Source organism: Cucumis sativus, chromosome 6 (assembly GCF_000004075.3).
Source record: "Cucumis sativus cultivar 9930 chromosome 6, Cucumber_9930_V3, whole genome shotgun sequence".
Classification (NCBI taxonomy): domain Eukaryota; kingdom Viridiplantae; phylum Streptophyta; class Magnoliopsida; order Cucurbitales; family Cucurbitaceae; genus Cucumis; species Cucumis sativus.
In genome coordinates, this window is record NC_026660.2 from 3,874,531 (window position 1) to 3,895,272 (window position 20,742).

Sequence of the window (20,742 nt, forward strand, 5' to 3'; positions counted from 1 at the left end):
TTTGACCACTACACGAAATCGAAACCTTGCCGACGCAGGACAAATCGTCAACAAAACGAACGTTGGTAGAAGCTGGTGTTTACTGACGCATCTGGATGCACTTAGGGAGAAGTTTTTTTTTTTTTGGCGCATACACATGAAACATCAGGAATAGCCCCGTTCTCGTGACGTCCAAAGTGTAGCATCGGAGGAGGGGTAAATAATTAATTGTGTTGCTTGGCGTTCCTCTCGTGTGCTGTCAGACACGTGGAAATAGGGTACAACAATGACTATCCTGCTACAATAATGACTATCCTGTAGTAGTTAAAAGAGAGAAGGTTTGACATAGCTTATTCCTAAAGTAATTAAGTTTAGGGTTTGATAGGGATCAATATAAGACTAACGATCAAACAGTTTTATGTTTTAGGTCTTTAACATGGACAAGAGTTGGATGAAAGTTATCGATTGAGTATAGAGAGGGTGTGTCCATATTTTTAGAGATTGCAAGTTCCAAGTTGATGCTTAAAACGAATTTCTCCACATGTTGTCCGGTTTAGGAGCGAGAAGCCAATATCTCCCCATATTGTCCGGTTCAGCAACACCATTGGTGTATGTGTGAAAAATACATTTCCAGTCTGCTGCCTTTGGTGGATTGATGTTGGAAGATAATACCTTAAGGTCAAGTGTTATTTGCGTCAAATGAAAAGTGCATTAGTTTTTCTAGAGAGACATACACATCATTATATAAACGAAACTAAACTAACATGTGAAACACAACATAGCTTTTTTTCGTGCTTGATTTCAACTATTTTTAAAGAGTTCAGGTAGACTGTCACAGACATTTCAAACGGTATAGCGACTGGAACAAGCATGTGTCAACCCACCTAACATATTGGTGGGACATATGAAAGATTGGCACTTCAGATCAGTGTGCATTTTTTGAAAACTCAGGTTTAAAAAGAATTAAACGAACTAAACCGGCCTAAACCAACCTAAACCAAACAACGACTATGGGTTTGTACTGCTACTAGAGAACCACAAAATAAGTTTTTTTTTGTTGAATTAAATATTATTTAATTAGATTAAAATTCAATTGGGTCTAAACCCAAATGCTAAATAAGGCCACACCCATAAAACTCATGTGACAATCCTAAAAATAGAGAAAATTTTAATTTCAAATTTAGACTTCACATAGTTTGTAGGGAATTCTCACAAGTACTACTACATGAGAACATTCCATCAAATAAGTAGTAAGAGAGAAGATTCGACCGAATAAGTATTATGAGAGAAGATTCGACCGAATAAGTATTATGAGAGAAGATTCGACCGAATAAGTATTACGAGAGAACATTCGACCGAATAAGTATTATGAGAGAACATTTGACCGAATAAGTACTACGATAGAACATCACACCAAATAAGTACTACGAGAGAACATTCGAACAAATAACTAATGCGAGAGAGCATTCGACCACTACAAGAAATGGGAACTTTGCCGAGACAAATCGTCACGAAAACGAACATCGGTAGAAGCTGATGTTTCCTGACGCATCTCGATGCACGTTGAGGGAAGTTATTTTTCTCGATGCATACATGAAACGTCCAAAGTGTTGTGTCGAGGGGGCAAATAATTAATTGTGTTATTTGGCTTTCCTTCAACGTAATGTCATATAGGTCGGGAATAAGATACAGTGTTACGTCTGAGGAAGGGCAAATAATTAATTGTACGTTTCCTTCTACGTGGTGCAAAAACTTGATGGATGGGGTTCACTTATTCGTGACGTTTCGGAAATAGGGTGAACCTATCCTCGATGTTTTGTTAATGAGTGTTGCATCTTTTTAACCATAATTCTTTACGAATTGAAACAAAAAACATAAAGAAAAAGAGAGGGAGGTTGAGAAGATCGAGAGAGAGAGGGAGATCGAGAAGAAGAAGAAGGGATTCATCAACGTCGTCACATATCAAATATATATTAGTTTGATGTGATTTTTGTTTTATTTACATTACAAATTAGGATTTTGAATTAGAAATTAAGGTTTTGAATTAGTTTTTATTTTAGAAATTGAATTTTGAATTATGTTTTGGTTCGAAACTTACGAATTGGGTGTTTCATTAAGTAATTGATCTTACATATTTATGTTTGAGAAAATTTTTCATATACGTTTGTCAAATTAAGTAGGTTAAGAATATTGAAAAGTATAAGTAAAAAAAAAAAGAGAAAAAGGGAAGGAAAGGGAAAGGAGACGCTTCGAATTCTATGTTTATTTAGTTGATTAAATTGTATCGTTGAGTATCCAATATTATTGTATTTATACGATAGGTACAACAATAGTAGATATATTAGGGTGATTGATTAGTTTTTTCTGACTATCCTACAATTATGGTAGCCTTTTGTAGTTAAAGAGAAGGTTTGACGACATAGCTTATTCATGGTGATTTCTTAATCATTTCATAATGATTAAACATTTTTATGTTTTAGGTCTTTAACGATGGACAAGAGTTGGATGAAAGTTAGGAATAAATTATCGGTTGAGTATAGAGATGGTGTCTCCCAATTCTTAGAGATTGTCAAGTTACACGATTTTTACAGATTGTCAAGTTACACGTCAATGCTTACAAACAAATATCTCCACATGTTGTCTCGTTCATGAGCGGAGAAGCCAATATCTCCACATGTTGGTTCAGCAACACCATTGGCGTGTGTGAGAAATGCATTTGCAGTGAGCTGGTGTTGGGAGAGAATACCTTGAGGTTGTCAAGGCGGGTAAAATCAATAGTGTTTAGTTTTTCTGGAGAGACATACACATAATTATATAAACGAAACAAATGTGTGATTTTTTTCGTTTCTAGCGCTTTTTCGTGCTTGATTTCAATGATCAAGCACTTATTAGATTTGTTAAGCATCATATGCTCATATCTTTTAAAGAGTTCAGGGGCGACTGTCGACATTTCAGTACAACGATCTGAAACAAAGCACGTCTCAACCCACCTAACATATTGGTGGGACTTCCACTTCTTGTGCGATCACTACGTGAGCCGTGAATTTCAAGTGAGATCTACGAATTTCAATAATATGTGTTATTTCACTTAATTTTCTTCACGGGTGTGTACTTTTAACAAACATTTTCATGTCGGAGGAACCACGGAGGAACAAGGCTGCTAGGCAGAAGCAACCTTACCGTCATAGTAGTGGGTCGAAGTCGTTTCTACAACGACAACATGACCTTGCTCAAGAACAAGGTCTACCCGTCGACTGGCTAGAATTTTCAGAGAAACCCATGCTTGGAGTGGAGAATTTGTTTCGCAGGTGGCTGCGGATGCACATGTTAGTTTGAACTTGATTTTGTCTAAATTAAATACTTATACTTCTCCAATAACTTACATAAAACTTTATTTGTTGCAGAGTCAAATGCTCAAACTTCAGTCCCAGCCTACCCTAGAGGGTTTTCAGCCACTCTCTGATGATGATATTTGCAAGATCGTTTTGGGTAAGTAGAGACTACTAAAAAAATCTTAGTTAGGACCCAAGCCCAAGTCCTGCAAAAGTCTTAGTAGCAGTTCCTTGACCACTTCTTCGCATTCTAAAACAGTTGAAGAAGCTAATGCAATCCTCATTGAGTAACAAAGACTCGAGATTCAAGAAACTAGACACATGATTGAAAAGCAGAGAAGGTTCTCCTGATGCAGTCTAAACAAATGGAACAAATGATGAAGAAGATTGAAGAATTGAGTCTGACTTTCTTATTTTAATTTCTTTTTTCATGTCACTTTTTTAACAAATTTGAAACTATATTCTTGCTACGTTTATCTAATTATAATACAATTTCAATATATTGTTTACTATTTTGGTTGTTCAATTTTTATTTAAATTAAATCAAAATCGAATAGAAACTATCATTGACACAAAAAAAAAAAAAAACTTTTTCCTAACACATGTAGACGAAGTCGGGGAAAAGTTTCACTATGCACCGTGTTCCGACGTGAAGAGAACGTCAGTAGATTCCTAGGGGTAAGCGACACATAATGGACGTCGGTGGAAGTACCATCAGGAGATGAAATGTGGACGTAGTTTTGTGGTGTGTCAAGGATGGGTCTTCTGACACAGTTGTACTGACGTCCGTGTTTTTCTTAATATTCTCCAACGTTGTAACGCGTCAAGAATACACCAATCCCTTGTAGTGGACCGTAGCTAATGTGAGAGAATATTTGTCTGCATAAGTACTACCGAATAAGTAACTGCGAGAGAACATTCGACCGAATAAGTTCTATCAGAGAACATCTGATCAAATAAGTACTACGAGAGAACATTCAACCAAATAAGTACTACGAGAGAAGGACATTCGACCAAATAACTATTGCGAGAGAACATTCGACCGAATCGAGAACATTCGACCGGCAGAACATTCAAACACTAACATTCGACCAAATCAAGTACTAGAAATCAAACATTCAAGTACTAGTTATCAAATAATCAAGTACTAGAGATCGAATAACCAATAACCAAGTATGTAGTACTAGAGATCGAACAAGTAACTAGTGATCGAACAAGTAATCAAGAGATGATGAAGTAGTAGAGACCCAATGAATTGAAAACTAGTGCAAATTGTTAGACTTTATCTTCTATATGGTTTGTTCTCGTGATTAGCTACAAGATCTCAATTTTAAAAGTAAAAATAAAAATAAAAATTAAGGGTGTTAGAGTTGTGGACAAAATTAGATTTTTTTTTTTTATATATTTGATCATGTTTTAATGTTGCATAAAAAATTTATTGAATAAATGAACAATATTTTTAAAAAATCATAAAACAAAGATACAAATTTAGACTAAAATATGATTTAAAAAATTGCAAACTTTGCTGCGAATACTTATTTGTACTTGAATCTATCCTACCGATTGATATTTAATTTTGATTTTGATATATTTTTTTATTTAATATTTGAGCTTATGAAATCTCTCTTTTTATAAATAAAATTGAAAACAATTAATAATAGATAAGATTCAACTTTATATTTAATTGACAAATACACTCATTCCTATTTGTTTCTTATTTGAAAATCATAAATACAATTATTGTATAGTTTATAAATATAGAATTAAACATGCTTTTAAGTTAGAATCTAAGTTTCTAAATCTAACACATTAGAATATTAAATAAACTATTCTAACAAAAAGAATAATTAATGAAGGGTAAAGTTGTAAATTCAGAAAAGAAAAAAATGTAAACTTAATTTGAGAGAGGAATGTGAAGAAAAAAACAAAAGGATTAATTTAAAAGATTAAGATTAGGTTTAAGTCATAAACTAACAATTAAATGAATTAATCTTCTAAGATCCCAAAATTGGCAATATTGCATTGGAAATCTCAACATACAAATATATATATATATATTGAAATGGAAAAAAGAATATATAAAATTTCAATTCATTTTTCATTTTTTATTTTGTGTGAAGTGAAGAAGAGAAGATTGAAGAAGGAAGATGAAGATGGAAATGTATTCAACTCTCCCCTCCTTTCTCTCTGCCTAATTTTGCTCTTCTTCTGCCATTTCATCTTCCTCTCAAGAACTCCATTTTTTCTCTACTCCATTTTTTTCTTTCTCTTTCTCTCTCTACACCCTCTTTCTCCTTTTCTCTCACTCTCTCTCAATTTTTTTTTTCTTTTTTTTTTTTTTTTTTTTTTTGGGTGGAGATCCCTGGGGGATTATCCCAGATGTGTTGCACTCTCTATGCCAGGATCTTCTTCATCCTCTTTCACAAATTGCGGTCAGCATTTCTTGAGGGTTTATGGAATTTTTGTTCAATTTGATTGTTTTGTTGTTGGTTGATTTCGTTTTCAGTCCATGGGTCTTTCAGACACCAAGCAAGTGTTAGGGTTTTGATTTGATGAGTGATGATTGTGTTTAGTTAATTTTGTTTTTTGTTTTTTGTTTTTTGTTTTTTTGTTTCAGATCTTCCATTGTTGCTATTTTCTCTGCTGGTAGCTCAATTTGGCACCTCGAGTGAGCCGTTGATTTCTCGTTTCATCGTTTCTGTGTGGTTTTTGTTAAGTCGGCGATTTAAAGTATATTTCTTTGGGAATCTGTTTTGTCGCGGGGGCCATTTTCAGGTATATCGATTCTCTTTTATTATTATTATTATTATTATTATTATGTTCCTTGATGGAGATGTATTGATATCGATTTAGGTCGCGATTTTTGGAAATTTTTTCATTTTGTTTTGATGATTTTTAATTTTTTATGTAGCTAGGAAGGATCTGTATTTCTGTATTTAGCAGGCTATGATTTGCTTTTTCTGCGTTTGATTTATGCAGTATTTGTTGCAATAATTGCGGACTTTTTTTTTGTGTGTAATTAATGAATCAATTATTCCGAGTTTATCGAACTTTAAGAATTTATGATGAGTGATTCTTCTATGTTAGGGTGATTGATTTTAGTTACTTCGTTCATTTATTTCCTTCCTGATGGAGTAACGGATTTTAATTGGATTTCGTAATTTCTTCTCCATTATTGTTCCTTTAATGGATCAGGGAGATCTATACTTTTTAAACATTTATGAAGAGTTGATTATTTATTTATAGTACTGCTTAGTAAAAATATTGTAATTAACATAGTTTATCTTTCCATTTGCAATCTTCATTTAATTTTCTTGGTGAAATGTGATTTATCTCTGTTTCTTTCTATTTTTCTACTCAAGAGCTGATCATTATGAAATGTGATTTACCTCTCTTCACTTTTTCTTGTTTTGTCAATTTTCTTAACTTGTTTGTAGGATCTTTATTTGATTGCAAATTGAGAGATGCGGCATCCGAAAAATGAGATTGAAGACAACCTACCTTCACAAGATCAGACATTATCACCATTGCTAGACGAAGATAGTGGGGGGAATGCTAGCGGTATCATTCTTAAGAAAGGACCGTGGACGTCTGCTGAAGATGAAATTTTGATAGAGTATGTAAAGAAACATGGAGAGGGGAATTGGAATGCTGTGCAGAAGCATTCTGGACTTTCTCGTTGTGGGAAGAGCTGCCGATTGAGATGGGCCAATCACTTAAGACCAAACTTGAAAAAAGGGGCATTCACTGCAGAAGAAGAGCATCTAATAATTGAACTGCATGCAAAAATGGGAAACAAATGGGCACGCATGGCAGGCCATGTATGTACACACAATTTCCTTTCCATTTTAATTAGATCTTTTTGGTTATTTGCTATTGCTGGCATGGATTTCCTTGAATTTTCCTGGTAGAATAATGTTTAAGAGTGGAAATTTATATGAAATTCTTTCATTTAATGATAATATTTGATGGAAACTTGTTTCCGGCTTACAAGATAAGGCACACAAGACTAGCTAATTGGATCATTCAGTGTGAAAAACTGTAGTTAGACATACTGTTTTGTTTGTTCCATTTTAAAGGTTTTTGCAATGAAACTTATAAGTTTTTTAATTTGAAATTTTAGACACCACTATGTAATTAGTATTTCTTTATGTATTTTTCTAATCTGATTTTAACAACTGCCATGTCATATACAAATATTGATTCCTTCCTTTATGAATTATGATGAGAAATTTGCTAAACCATATGAGAAATAATTTGGCCCTTACAATAGGGGGACTTTATTTATTTCTTTTTTGGTAGAAATAAAAGGCAATAGTCATAGAGTTTTGGATTTGAAAGACATACAAAATTATATGTTACAACTTACAAGTATATGAGAACTTATTTACTTTTGGGAACTGTCGATGTGTATTTCAGTGGATGAGTCCATGTTTGGAATTGGCCAGGATTGCCTAATGTTATTACAATTTCTTTGGCAATAATTATGGACTTCTCACGTTGATCAAATAGTGATACTTGAGCACTCTCTACTAACAAAAGCTTCTAATGTATTTAACCAAGTATTCCCTCAAAATCTAGGGAGAAATAGATTAAAATTTTAGGTTTTTTGGATAGTTTCTTAATAAATTTCAGGTTTCAAGACTGTCCATATTTTCTTCTATAGCAGCCAGAGTGATTAGTACACCCTAAACTGATTGGCTTGTGTGTGTTTAGTTTTTTGTTCATTTTTATTGAATTGAATAAGAATTACAAACAGGAAAGGGGGACTTCTGGAGTTTGCTGATAAGAAACACCGAAATTTGTTATTGTTCAGTCTTAGATTACCTTCTGCATTTGTTTCACTTATAAACATTTGTGTTGCATCTTATTTGCATTTTTTAGAACTGTTTCGAATGGTTTCAAGTGTATGTTTTACATCTATGCTATCTATGTCTATCGTCCATCAAGGGCTAATACGTCTTCTCTGCCATTCCAACCTTCATTTCTTTGCATTAGAGTGAACGATAGAGGAATATGCTTTTTCTATTTTTTATCTGTAGAAATAATTCCATCTCCTTACTGAAACTATTCATTTTGGTTTTTCCTTAGTTGCCTGGACGTACAGACAATGAAATTAAGAATTACTGGAATACTCGAATTAAGAGGCGGCAGCGGGCTGGTCTACCTCTGTATCCCCCAGAAGTGTGCCTTCGTACTTGGCAGGCGTTACAGCAGACCCAAGACTCAGGTGGAAGTACTGTTGTAGATACCGACCATCATGATCTTCTTCGATCCAATAGCTATGATATACCGGATGTCACGTTTCACAGCTTGAAGCCTCAGAGTGCCTTATCTTATATGCCTGAGCTTCCAGATATTTCAAGTTGTATGCTAAAAAGAGGTCTTGATACTTCTCAGTATTGTAATTTGGTACAACCAACGTTTCATCGTCAAAAGCGTTTCCGGGACTCAGCATCTTTATTTCCTGGTCCTGATGGTAGTGTTAAAACCCCTTTCCACCAGTTTGAGGATAATTCCTACAGTCAAGCTGCTCAGTCATTTGGTACACCTTTTGCCCATGAATCTAACCCTACCACAAAGAACGCCATGTCCTTTGGCTCGTTTGAGGGTAGCCATTCCCTTACAAATGGCAATTCCTCTGCTTCTCAGCACTCGAAAGAGACAGAGAAGTTGGAGCTCCCTTCACTCCAATATCCAGAAACTGATTTAACCAGTTGGGACACAACCATCCAACCAGCAATGTTTGAATCAGTTGACCCGTTTATTCAATCTACACCAACTTTTGTGTTGGCACCAGATAGAACTTCTCCATGCCACAGTGGCTTGCTAGAATCTTTAGTATATTCTAAGACGATGGGTCCAAAGAATCACCCATCTGACAAAAATTCAAATTCATGCAGTGTCACTCCAGGTGATGTAACTGATAGTTACAATATGGCAGCGAGTAAGACAGAAATTGATGACTATACCGAGGTTATTTCTCCATTTGGTCACTCCACTTCCTCGCTTTTCAGTGAATGCACACCAATCAGTGCGACTGGAAGTTCATATGAAGATCCTACTCTTACTGAGGCCTTTTCCGGTGAGTTTTCTACTATCTCAGCTCAATGAAATTTTTTATAATGACTACTAATTTCAAATCCTTACCTCATACATGGTGTTGGATTTTAGTTTGGGTTATGAAGTTTAGACACACATATTTTATGTTGGAGGAAGTAAAATCATCAAATCTAAATTTAGAACTCTTTCTTGAGGACATGTTAAGTTGTGTTAACCCATAAAAATTATATCTTGTAAAATACGAATGAATTTAATGGTCTTGTTTATTACCAACAATAATTTTTGTAATATACAGTTTAGATGCTTGAAAATATTCTCGAACCCTTATTTAATGAATAATTCTTACATCTGTTTGCGTTTCTACTAAATCATATTAAACCAGTATCATCTCTTCTTCCCCCTTTCTTTTTCTTCCTTTCCTCAACTTAGGGTGGAGATTTGAACTTCTGACTCCTTGCTCGAGATGTATATAACTTCTAACTTAATTCTTGGGTCCCCAAAGTTCTTAAAATATTCAGACGGTCATTCTATTTACACTATATTCTCTTATATCAATCATATTGTCTTTTATGTCATTAAGATAGATAGATTTATTTTATGATGAAAGCAATGTGAACATGCCATATTTGGATGATTGATGCTTCGTCTACACTGAATTTGGTGCCTTTTAGTTTTCCTCCTGCCTTCCTCTCCTATTTAATTTTTGGAAACCTGTGAGAATACGTTTGTGTGATTTGTAGTTATGGAGTCGCTATGTTGAAATGGGACTATTATAATTGTTAAATTTGGTAGTATGGGGTTCCATCTCAAAACCAATTGGCAATAAGAGGAGCAGCCCATCTACCTTATATGGAGTATGAGTCCCCTTGGTTTTTCCAACGTGGGACTCTCAACTTCTCCAACAATAATATATATGTTTCAGAGGTGTTTTATTCAGAGGTTTCACGATGGACTGATTCAAATGTTAAAAAGTTTGGAGGACTGATAATGTCCGCCCGATATCGATTGAAACGTCATATATCTGTCACAACCATTTCATTCTCTCTGAATCAAAGACTGTCATTGTGCCTAACTTATGCAATAACTCTGCAGGAAGTCACGTGAAATCAGAACCATTTGATCATGCATGGACCCCTGATAGAGAAAAAGCAGCCAAAAGCAGGGTCAACTTCGCACGTCCAGATGCCTTGCTCGCTTCAGATTGGCATGACCGAAGTTCAGGAATCGTGGAGGACACAACCAATGTAACTGATGCCATCTCTTTGCTTCTAGGTGATGATTTGGCTGCTGACTATGAGCACTTCCCAAATGGGATTTCAACAACACATTCAGCATGGGGCCTCGATTCTTGTTCATGGAATAACATGCCAGCAGTATGTCATATGTCTGATCTTCCTTGATCTCTCAGCTGTTCTTCTAAATGAAAGAGTTAAAAGCCATCTCTCATCAGAGGAAGACGGTTTCTCAACTACTTTGTCGTCGTCGACCAAAGGAGGTTAGTTTTTCTGGACCTTTTCTCTTTTTAGTGGATTTTGATTCCCTGTTTGTTCATCAGAAAAACGAATCATTGTATGTGGAACTCTTTAGGTTTGTAATGCACAATTTAGTGCCTTTCTTAAGATGACAGTGTAATAACTTTGAACTTTTTGTCATGGTTTGTCATGGAAGTTGGGATTCAATGGTCTCTTTCTTCAAATCCTCCTCTCCTCTGACTTTTTTCCTTGAATGTTTATTTTTCTTATATTTGAAAAGCAGATGGGAAAAATATATATATTATATTGTGACAGCAAAAGTTGTATTGAAACAGGGAGTAGACGATTTAGAAATGGAAAGAGAGGAAAAAGGGGGCTGTAACTTCTAGATTATAAAATCATGTTTTTATGGAGATTCGAATTAGATACAACCTTAGTATGCTACATCGAAAAAAGGATTGTTAAAGGAGTTGAGCTTGAATCTCTTATTGATTGTATAGTTAGCTATAAATTTGATACTAGTATAATAGCTTCGAACTTCTATGATCAAGATCAATTACTAGGTCGTGAGTTTGTTGTCTCGGTTTAGTCCCAGGACTCGTTTGGGCATTGTTGAAGAATAAGTCTTTCGGAGATGGGAGTAGAGGAATTGATGGCCGACCATTTTTCTCTGAATAACTCAATTTGGAAGTCAGTTTAATGAAAGAATGAAAGAATGAAAGAACCACTTGATAAAGGACAACGCAAATTTATAAACATTAATCAATAATTGTGAATTCTTCATATAATATACTCCATTTTCCATTAACTTTATATTTTATTTTCTACACCCTCTTTCCATTTTTTTAATTTTACTTTGAATTACTTCTGATTATTATTATTTGTTGTTGTTGTTATTATGCATTTTGGTTTATGCCATGAAATTTCCAATTAAAAATAAGAAAAATAATAATTAACCATTTCTTTTTCAAAATTATAATAATCGAACAGATTTTGAAAAAAAATGTGAACATTGTTAGTGTAAGGTCACGAGGGAATTTAATGGAAGTTTAAGAATTCAAGAATGCAATTATAACACTAGTTTATAATGTGTTTAATGTAATGGAGTCCAAGAGTTTGGTAAGCAATTATGACATTTTGGTGGATCTAATGGAGATAAAATGTCGAGCACAATGTCACGATAAGTAGGACTTCACGAAAGCAAACATAAAAATAATAACACAAAAGTTGATAACTCGGTAGTGTGACAGATGATATGAAACTTCACTCTATAAATACTTTAGCAATTATATCGAAAGTACTTTATCTGACAACCTCCTTTTTAATGACTCATAGATAGCTTGCTTTTCAATGTTTCAACTTAGGTTCTCCCTAAATACTATAATAAGTCCTCTGTCGCCATGACCACCACAACTCTTGTATGTGGTGATACTTTTATCCACTAAGATAATTAACTTTCTTCTTGTTGTGCTAATCACACATTTTCAATAAAATAGTAAAAAAAAAAACATTTAGTTTCTTGCTTGATTACCATCAATCTCCCCCTCCCCCTCCCTTGAAAGCTTGAAGTAATGACTGTTGTGGAAGACGAACGAACATCGGTCTCTCGATTGTTGAATGATGGAGAATGGAAGTTGTAGATATCAATTACACTAATGACTGCTCGACAAACATACTCAATAGCAATACATGAAGATCGAGGCTTGGATAAACCCTAAGCTCAAAACTTTCGATGTACACATTTTTTTTTTCATAAGGTGGTTAATCCTAAAAATGAACGAGAATACAATATAAATATGGCTAACAATGGAAATATAAGTTCATGATAATAAATATTCTTTGCATGAGAAAAATGTAAACAGATACAACTGGAGATAGAGATCCACGAAATTTGCAAAATAATTGTCGTCATATGATCGAGATGACGTGGAGTAACCGACGTTAAAAGGTTTAGTTTTAAAACAAAGTAAAAATTAGTCTGTACCAACCTTTTTTACGATGTGATTAGACACCAAATAAGGTAAACAGTTTTTAAATAAAATTATAAAAAAGAAGGGTCCGCGAAAACTAAAGTTGAGTTCAAGAGTCATTTGTATATGAAGAAAGTGTTAACACCACAACATCGATTTAGAAAATTGAAATCTTGAATTGAAAATATTTTTTAATTTCTTTTTAAAGTATTGTCTTATTTTACCTTTCATTACTTCAATATTTGAAACAATTATCTCATCAAATAAGTGAAAATCATTCCACCAATTAGACTATATTGAAAAAGATTTTCTCACCTCAAGTAAATGAGAAATTAGTAGTTTCTCAAAACTCGTTGTATGAATAGTCCTACGATAAAGAGATGTCTTTTATTCTTTTAAATTAATTAAAATCGTTCTTTTTTTCTTTGGATCAAATCTTGGATCTCAAAGATGTGATCTCACTTCAAACATTCTAAAAGATCGGACTCCCAAATATTCTTCGTTCGGTCGTATGATTTTGTTTATAAAAAATAATATAAGTTATTAAAAAATATTGATTAGAAAACATTACGAAATCGTATATTCTTTAAAAGAATAATTCTCTAAATGGTTAAAAAAAAGTTTTGTGAAAGATTTTAAAACTTAGAAAATTTTAAATTAAAAGGATTTTATAATATTAAAAAAATTAGTTAGAAAAATTTATAAATGAAACATTTTTAAAAATAGAAAAATAAAATAAAATATTTACAAGCTATAGCAAAATTTTAGATTCTATCACTAATAATCTTCAATTTTCTATCACGGTAGCATATCAATGATTGTCATGATAGAATTTGCTATTTTTTGTAAATATTTTGTAAAATCTACCCTTTTTTAAAATTCTCCTTTATAAGGAAAAATTTTAAAAATAGAAAAATAAAATAAATCAAAGATAAAAAAATTTCATAATAAATGAGACAAACATAAATATCGTATTGAGATTTCAATAAAAATATATTAAAGATCGATCTTGAATCATTATCGTATCAAGAATTTTAGAAAATCGGAACCCTAAATTTGCTAGATTCTTAATGCTTTTTTTTAACAAAATTAATTGAAGATATTTAAAAAAAAAACTATAAAGCAAACACAACAGTTTAAATAAGCATATGTAGAAGAATAAAAATATAAAATAAACAACAATCTATAAGTAAAATAAAAGAGAAAACAAAATCATTAGAAAACGTGAGAAGAAAGTATGAACAAGTGATGAGTAAAAAAAGAATAAATAAGATACGAAATAGTGTACAAAAAAAGATAAATAAATTTGTAGCAAGAAAAAAGAAAATGTGTAGAAATAAGACGATCGATAATAAATAATTATACGAGAGAATAATATGGAGAAAAAAAATATATAAAAATCTATTTTAAATTGGAAAAATTGTATTGAGTGACAAATTAGTTTAGCTATTTTGCAAAAATGTCTTTAAGCTTTGTGATTTTGCGAACATAGCAAAATTAATCAAAACTATGCTTTTACATGTGTTGACTGAACTTTATTTTTTGTTATAATAGATTTAATTATCATGACTTGTTTTGCCATTTTTCCAAGTGCTCCTTTAAACTTTTGTTTTCATATATGTGACTGTGAAAAAATAGTTGAATATTGGATAGTCAAATCTAAACTATCACTCTACTGATTTTTTTTATTAAAAAAAATATTGTTTAGATTTGAGTTAACAAAAAATCTTGAAAAATAAAATTGTTTAAATTTAGCTATCCATATTCCAAATTTTTTAAGGATAAAAAAATAGTTAAAGGTAAACTATTGTTTACCAAATATATTACGTGTCAATTAAATGACAAGAATTTTTTGTACTTGGCTTCATAATTGTTATATAGCAGGTAAATGTTAACCCATATATTTTTTTTGTTAAAAGGTTCGTTAACATTTTGTTCATCCAATTGGAATATCGTAGTGATTTTCTTAATTGATGTTCATGTTAAAAGTAAGTTCAGTTTAAAAGCAATTACTATACACCTTCTTCATCGAGGTCGAAGCTTTAACGTCTACAATTGTTTTTGTTGAGAATTGTCCAAAGCAATACCCAAGTCAAAAAAGATTTTGAAGTTTATATAGGGGTCAAGGCGTTCGAAAGAAAAAACTCGAATCCTCTGTTGCTAGTTGTGCTTGTGGAATTTCATTGAAATAGAAATGATCAAATTGAGCTTATTTGTTTTCTACATTTGTTTCGTGAACAACTTAATTCACGAAAAAAAAAATGGTAGAGATGTGAAATGAAACGAAGAGCGAGGACGGGCAAGTCACCCCGAACCTACCATTGTGGAATTGTATACTAAAAACATAATATATAGTTTCCTAAAATTAAAAAAAAAGGAAAATTATTTTCTTGTTGGCGTTTGGTTTTAGAGAAAGTACAACTCGGAAAATAAAAATTTTCTCGAGAAAACCCTACTCCTACTCTTCCCCCAATCAACCACCTTTCACTCTTCTTTACTCTCTTCACTCTCTTCACTCTCTTCTTCCTTGTTGCCGCTCTACTATCCTTCCCAAATCCACCATCTGATTCTCGTTCTTAATCCATTTCTTCCATTTGGGTAACTTTTTCTCTTCTTGATTTTTCTTGACAGCTTTCCATTTTCTAATATGATCATTTTGTTGCTTCCATTAGGCCTCAATCTCCTTCGTTTTGTTGAACTTGTGCTGGAGGGTCGTTCAAGGTATTGTACTTTATTCTTCTTCTATCTTTATTTGTGTAATGAGATTCTGTTTTGGCTGAGATGAATTTTGTTGGGGATGATGAAGAAATTTTGGTGTTTCTTGGCTTGAGGAATTGGAACTGTGTTTATACGCAATTTTGTAATATGGGTTGATGAAGAATAATTATTCTAAAGCTCAATTCTGTACTTACTCTCCCTTTCTTTTTTGTGTTCTTCCTTAGAAAATGTACGTTATGATTTCTTTTTTTGATGAACACTGTCTTTACAGATAGTGTACGAAGAACATTTAGTTTTAACGTTGGAACTAAAAGAACTAACATTGTTCTCATATGTTGCATTATAGTTCAACAACATGTCGGGTTGGGGGAATTTGATTAATTTGATCTCTTCGTTGAGAATACATGTCTAAACCAGTTGAAATATGTTCTGGTTGACATATGTTACATTGAGTTTAAAGAGAGTACGGAATTGTTGTTATGGACACTTATACTAGTGGAAACATCTGACCTGACTTAGTTTAGATCAAGAGTTACAAACAATTAAAGCTGAGGCTCTATGATAAGGAAATAAGTGTCAATGACAAGATCTATAGCTAAAAGTCTTCTTACTTCCAACCTTTCAAGCTTCGAGGTCATCCAAGAAGCACAATGGATTTGAAAATCCAGATTCATCCACATTTACTCACGTTCTCTTCTTCTTCTTCTTTTGTAACACAGACAGTTCTTTTCTCTATTTTTTTTTAGGTTTCGAACTTTTAATTTACTGTAATTACAGTTGTGTGCTTTTCATTTACATTAAGCTTATCCATTCAGAGAAGGTAGGAAGATAAGTAGTTATTGCAGAAATGGATACGTTATGATGAATTCTCTCAACTGCCATGGTAGCACCCATCTTTATGTTTGTCTACTTTGGTGCAATCCTTCATCTTCAATGAGGCATTGTATGCAACATATATCTCTACCAATATTAAATGCCTAATTTTAGTTTGATTATAAGAATTTTTGCCACTGCAAAGTGCAGTTTGCCATAGGGTATGCCTAAGTTGGGAACAGGACACTTGCCTTGTAAATGTTTATTAGCACTCCGCTCATGTGAGAGAGATTTGTTTAGCTTATAGTTCTAATTTGATGATGAGAGAACTCGTGCATTCTTGGGTAAACAAAAGATTTCTGTTATAATCATTTCAACTGGGAATTTATTTGTAGAGTGGTGCTCTGACTTACATCGTACAACCATCATTGTCTTGTGCTTTTTAAGTTCTCCTCATTATCTTCTCCCATTGAAACAACCCACTACACAAACTTGCACTTCAAACTTTAGTGTGGCACATTTCAGTCTGTCTAAGAGGTTGTACGATTGAATCCCATGACTGTTTCTCAATTCTTTTTAATTTCTAAAGGAAATATCTGCTCTCTCATGCTCTGATTTTTCTTTTCTTTTCTTTTTTTCTGCAGTCACAAGCAAAAAACCAGCACATGTTTCTAGATGACTAAAAGTAAGTTGACATTGACATGAATTATTCTAGAAGTCTTTTTCTGCTCAAATAAAGTTCTCCTGGCTATATTTAAGGGCATTTCCATGGTGTGATGAAAATGATTGTCGTTGAACGTTTACATTCTTATACAGGAATGGAATCGTATGGTCTGCTAGGCCAAAAAAGGGATGTAAAGCACAAAGGAAGGAATGTTGTTTGGTCAGTTGCAATGGACAAGTGCCTTATTGAAGCTCTTGCTATTCAGGCAAGAAATGGGAATAAAATTGACAGATGCTTTAATGAAAATGCATATACAGCTGCATGTATTGCTGTAAATAGTCATTTTAACTTAAACTTGAACAACCAGAAAGTTATCAATCGTCTAAAGACGATTAAGAAGAGGTACAAAGTAATCAAGGATATTCTTTGTCGAGACGGATTTCGGTGGAATCCGACTTCTAAGATGATTGAGTGTGACAGCGAAGACCTTTGGAAGAGATATGTGGCAGTGAGTAGATGTTTCTCTCATCACTTCTTCAAATCTAAAAAACATCCCAACTATTATGGAATTGTTCATGTATAACAATATTCAATTCGTGGAATAGGCACACCCCGATGCGAGAGGAATCAGAGGGAAGCCAATAGAGATGTATGATGAACTAAACATTGTTTGTGGCAATTATCAGGCCCCGAGTCAATGGGCGAAGATGAAGGACGGAAACCATGCACTTCAAGTCAGGAATTTTGAGGAAGAGTCTGCATCATTTCACTCCCCAAGCTCGGAAGATCTTAGTGAAACAGATAATACAGAGTCATATACTGGACCGTGTGAATATGCAGAACTGCCCAATGGTAGTCAAGACCCTCTACCAAACAACCCGACGAGACAACAACCGAAGAGACCACGGGCATCTGAAGCTCTCCAAGATGCAATGCTGGCCGTGGCGTCTAGTATTCGTCGTCTGGCCGATGCAATGGAACTGAGCAAGCACTCAATAGATGCCAATGAACTGTTAGAAGCTGTAATGGAGGTTGATGGTTTGGAGGAGGCTAAACAAATGTATGCCTTCGAATATTTGAACGCCGATCCGGTGAAAGCCCGAGCGTTCTTGACATATAATGCTCGAATGAGGAAGATTTATTTGTTTCGCCAGTTTTGGTGGTGGAAGTAATGATCAGCGATTGTTTGATTCCTGTGTACTACGTGAGATAGATTAAATTGAACTTGTTTTTATCATTATTTGCACATTATTGGAATCATTTCTGATTGGTACTATGAATATAAATGTATAGATAATTCAATTGAAGAGATACTGACATTGCAGAAGTTTTTAGTGCTTCTAGTTGTAAACTCAAATCCTTTTCTTTTGATACTTCAAAATGGTGTAGGTTCGATATTTCAAGGTTCTCTAAATTGTTTGTGCCGGGAGAAAGCTATAATTTAGTTTTATATTTGACCAAATTTCATAGATAGCCTTTATGCTTTGATAAAGTTTTATTAACCAAAAGACTTATATACAATTTAACTATAAATAATTAAATGTACTAGTTCGTGTAAAAGTGATTAAAAGATCTCCGAATCTGCATCTAAGATTTTTTTAATTTTATGTTTAAATATTTTTCACGAGCTAGTTTAGCACTTAATTGTCATATTATACTATATTTGTAAATATTTTTATAAATTATCATTTAACATATTTTCCCGTTTCTTAAATTTAATAGAATTAAACAAAAATGAAAATATTAGTTTGGAAATTTATTTTTGTTTTCTATTTGTTATCATAATTTTGTTTTTCTAAGAAAATATTTTGAATTTTTAATCAAAATCTAAAAGTAAAATTAAGCTTCAATTTTCTAGTGTTGTTTTTTTAAATGAATTATAAATATGGTAAAATTTCTCGTAGTCTATTCATTATAAGAATTTATTACTGATGATCATATTGGTTTACCAACCTTGAAAGTATATAGTTGATAGTAGAGTCTTTATTTAATTTTATTAATGTTTTTTTTAAATTTATTTTGCTACGAGGCCTAAACATAGTTTTTTTAACACTTTAGAAATAAAATTCTCAATATATAAATTGAAATTGAATAGTTAGTGTTAATTTTTTTTAAAATCCACGAGTATCCGAGCAGTAGTCCTAGTGTTAATTTCATATATAAAAATAATCAAATAAGTTTTAACGAGTTAACTTTTTAATCGTTTAAAACAATAATTTAGATGAATGTTCCAAGAATTGACTCAATTAAAAAAAATCGTGCTTGGGTTGAAAATATTTAATAAGAACTATTTGGATTGACAAAATTTATAATCGAATCATGGGGTTGAGTCTAAAATACACTCACGGTTACTCTTGTATTTTAATACATAGAAGAAAATTTGAAAAATTAATGTTAGTGTATGAAATATTTCTTTTGCAACAAATTTAAAAACGGAAAATAACCTTTGACAAAATTCATGAAGAAATTTGAGTTGGTAAATTGTATTGATTTTCAATATGCTTATAGTTCACTTTAATTATAGCTAATGTATAATCCTCTTATATTTTTCTCTTTGAGAAGTTAACTTTAATTTCGATCGGTTCTCCTAAGAATTACATATCCCTATTTATAAATCAAACTTTGCAAGTACAACCCTAATCAAGTATTAACATTTTGATATCTTATATTAAAAAAATATTAATTGTATTCAAATAATTTATTTTTTCATATCATATATTTATAATTCAAATCTTATTCAAATTAAATATGTATAATGACGTATCTTATAAAATACTTAATACTCATAATATATATATATATATATATATATATATATTCTCAAATTGACATATATTAGGTTAAGGAATTCATATAATTTGCATAATTAAGTTGGGAGAAGGGATAGGCTAAGATAAATAATGTGTGCATACCATGGCATGTGTGAAAGGTTCAATGCAATACATAATATATTTATTGTTATATACTATCGGTTCCGTCTGAATTTACCTTTGAAATTTTTTTTTTTAAGAATACATTTTTTAAAAAACATTTTGTTTTTAAATGAGTTTTTACGTGTTTGATTTGATCTATTTATAAACGTTTATATGCAAAGATGTGTTTGGTTTGTTCTATATTAAACTTTCATAAAAGACTATTAAACATTATAAATTAATTTCATAACGAATACACACATTTTAAATTTTTTTTTTTCAAAAATCTTCTTTTAAAATTAATCACAGGTTATCTTGAAATTATTCATTTTTTTAAATACTTGAAACTAAATAGTAATTTTGTTTTTATTATTATTCTTATTTTGGACAATTCAACTTTAAAAACACAAATATCTCGAAATAAGATAAGTAACGTTCTTAATTCATTTTCATTTCACTTGTTCTTCGTTAACTTTTTCATGATTTCTTTCATAGATGTGAGAGTAAAGTAAATTTGGCTGAAAGAGAAATATTTGCAAATCTCTATATTTAAATGTATATGAAAACACATTCAAAAAATATTCAAAGTATTTAAAACAAAAAAAATCGACGAAATGAAAAATAGATATTAAAAATAAATAGAAGAAGAAAAATACATATTTGGAAGGAATTTTTCATTAAACACCAAATAAACATTTATTCTAAATTTTAGTTGAATGTATTTTCTCTAAAATGATTTATTTCATAATCTCATTTTTCCAAAATTTATTTTAAACAAATCCCAAACACCTCAATTTATCTTTAAATAAATTATTTTTA

At 32.1% G+C, this 20,742-nt stretch overlaps 2 protein-coding genes across 4 annotated transcripts; both read left to right on the forward strand.

The window, feature by feature from the left end:
* The first annotated feature begins 5,412 nt into the window (after nucleotides 1-5,412).
* Nucleotides 5,413-11,070, forward strand: LOC101213434 (transcription factor MYB33). Of its 2 annotated transcripts, none has more exons than XM_004140875.3 (5): nucleotides 5,413-5,743; nucleotides 5,929-6,086; nucleotides 6,749-7,132; nucleotides 8,403-9,396; nucleotides 10,467-11,070. In XM_004140875.3, the coding sequence occupies exons 3-5, from the start codon at nucleotides 6,776-6,778 to the stop codon at nucleotides 10,772-10,774; spliced, it is 1,659 nt and encodes a 552-aa protein (XP_004140923.1). In that variant the 5' UTR covers nucleotides 5,413-5,743; nucleotides 5,929-6,086; nucleotides 6,749-6,775; the 3' UTR covers nucleotides 10,775-11,070. The 2 variants fall into 2 exon arrangements, with proteins under 2 accessions (XP_004140923.1, XP_011656584.1); XM_011658282.2 differs by having other exon boundaries at nucleotides 5,414-5,472.
* Nucleotides 11,071-15,231: 4,161 nt separating this feature from the next.
* LOC101213668 lies at nucleotides 15,232-18,384 on the forward strand. Of its 2 annotated transcripts, XM_004140876.3 has the most exons (5): nucleotides 15,232-15,414; nucleotides 15,489-15,537; nucleotides 16,992-17,032; nucleotides 17,164-17,519; nucleotides 17,617-18,384. In XM_004140876.3, the coding sequence occupies exons 3-5, from the start codon at nucleotides 17,023-17,025 to the stop codon at nucleotides 18,181-18,183; spliced, it is 933 nt and encodes a 310-aa protein (XP_004140924.1). In that variant the 5' UTR covers nucleotides 15,232-15,414; nucleotides 15,489-15,537; nucleotides 16,992-17,022; the 3' UTR covers nucleotides 18,184-18,384. The 2 variants fall into 2 exon arrangements, with proteins under 2 accessions (XP_004140924.1, XP_031744107.1); XM_031888247.1 differs by having other exon boundaries at nucleotides 15,232-15,537.
* The last annotated feature ends 2,358 nt before the right edge of the window (nucleotides 18,385-20,742 follow it).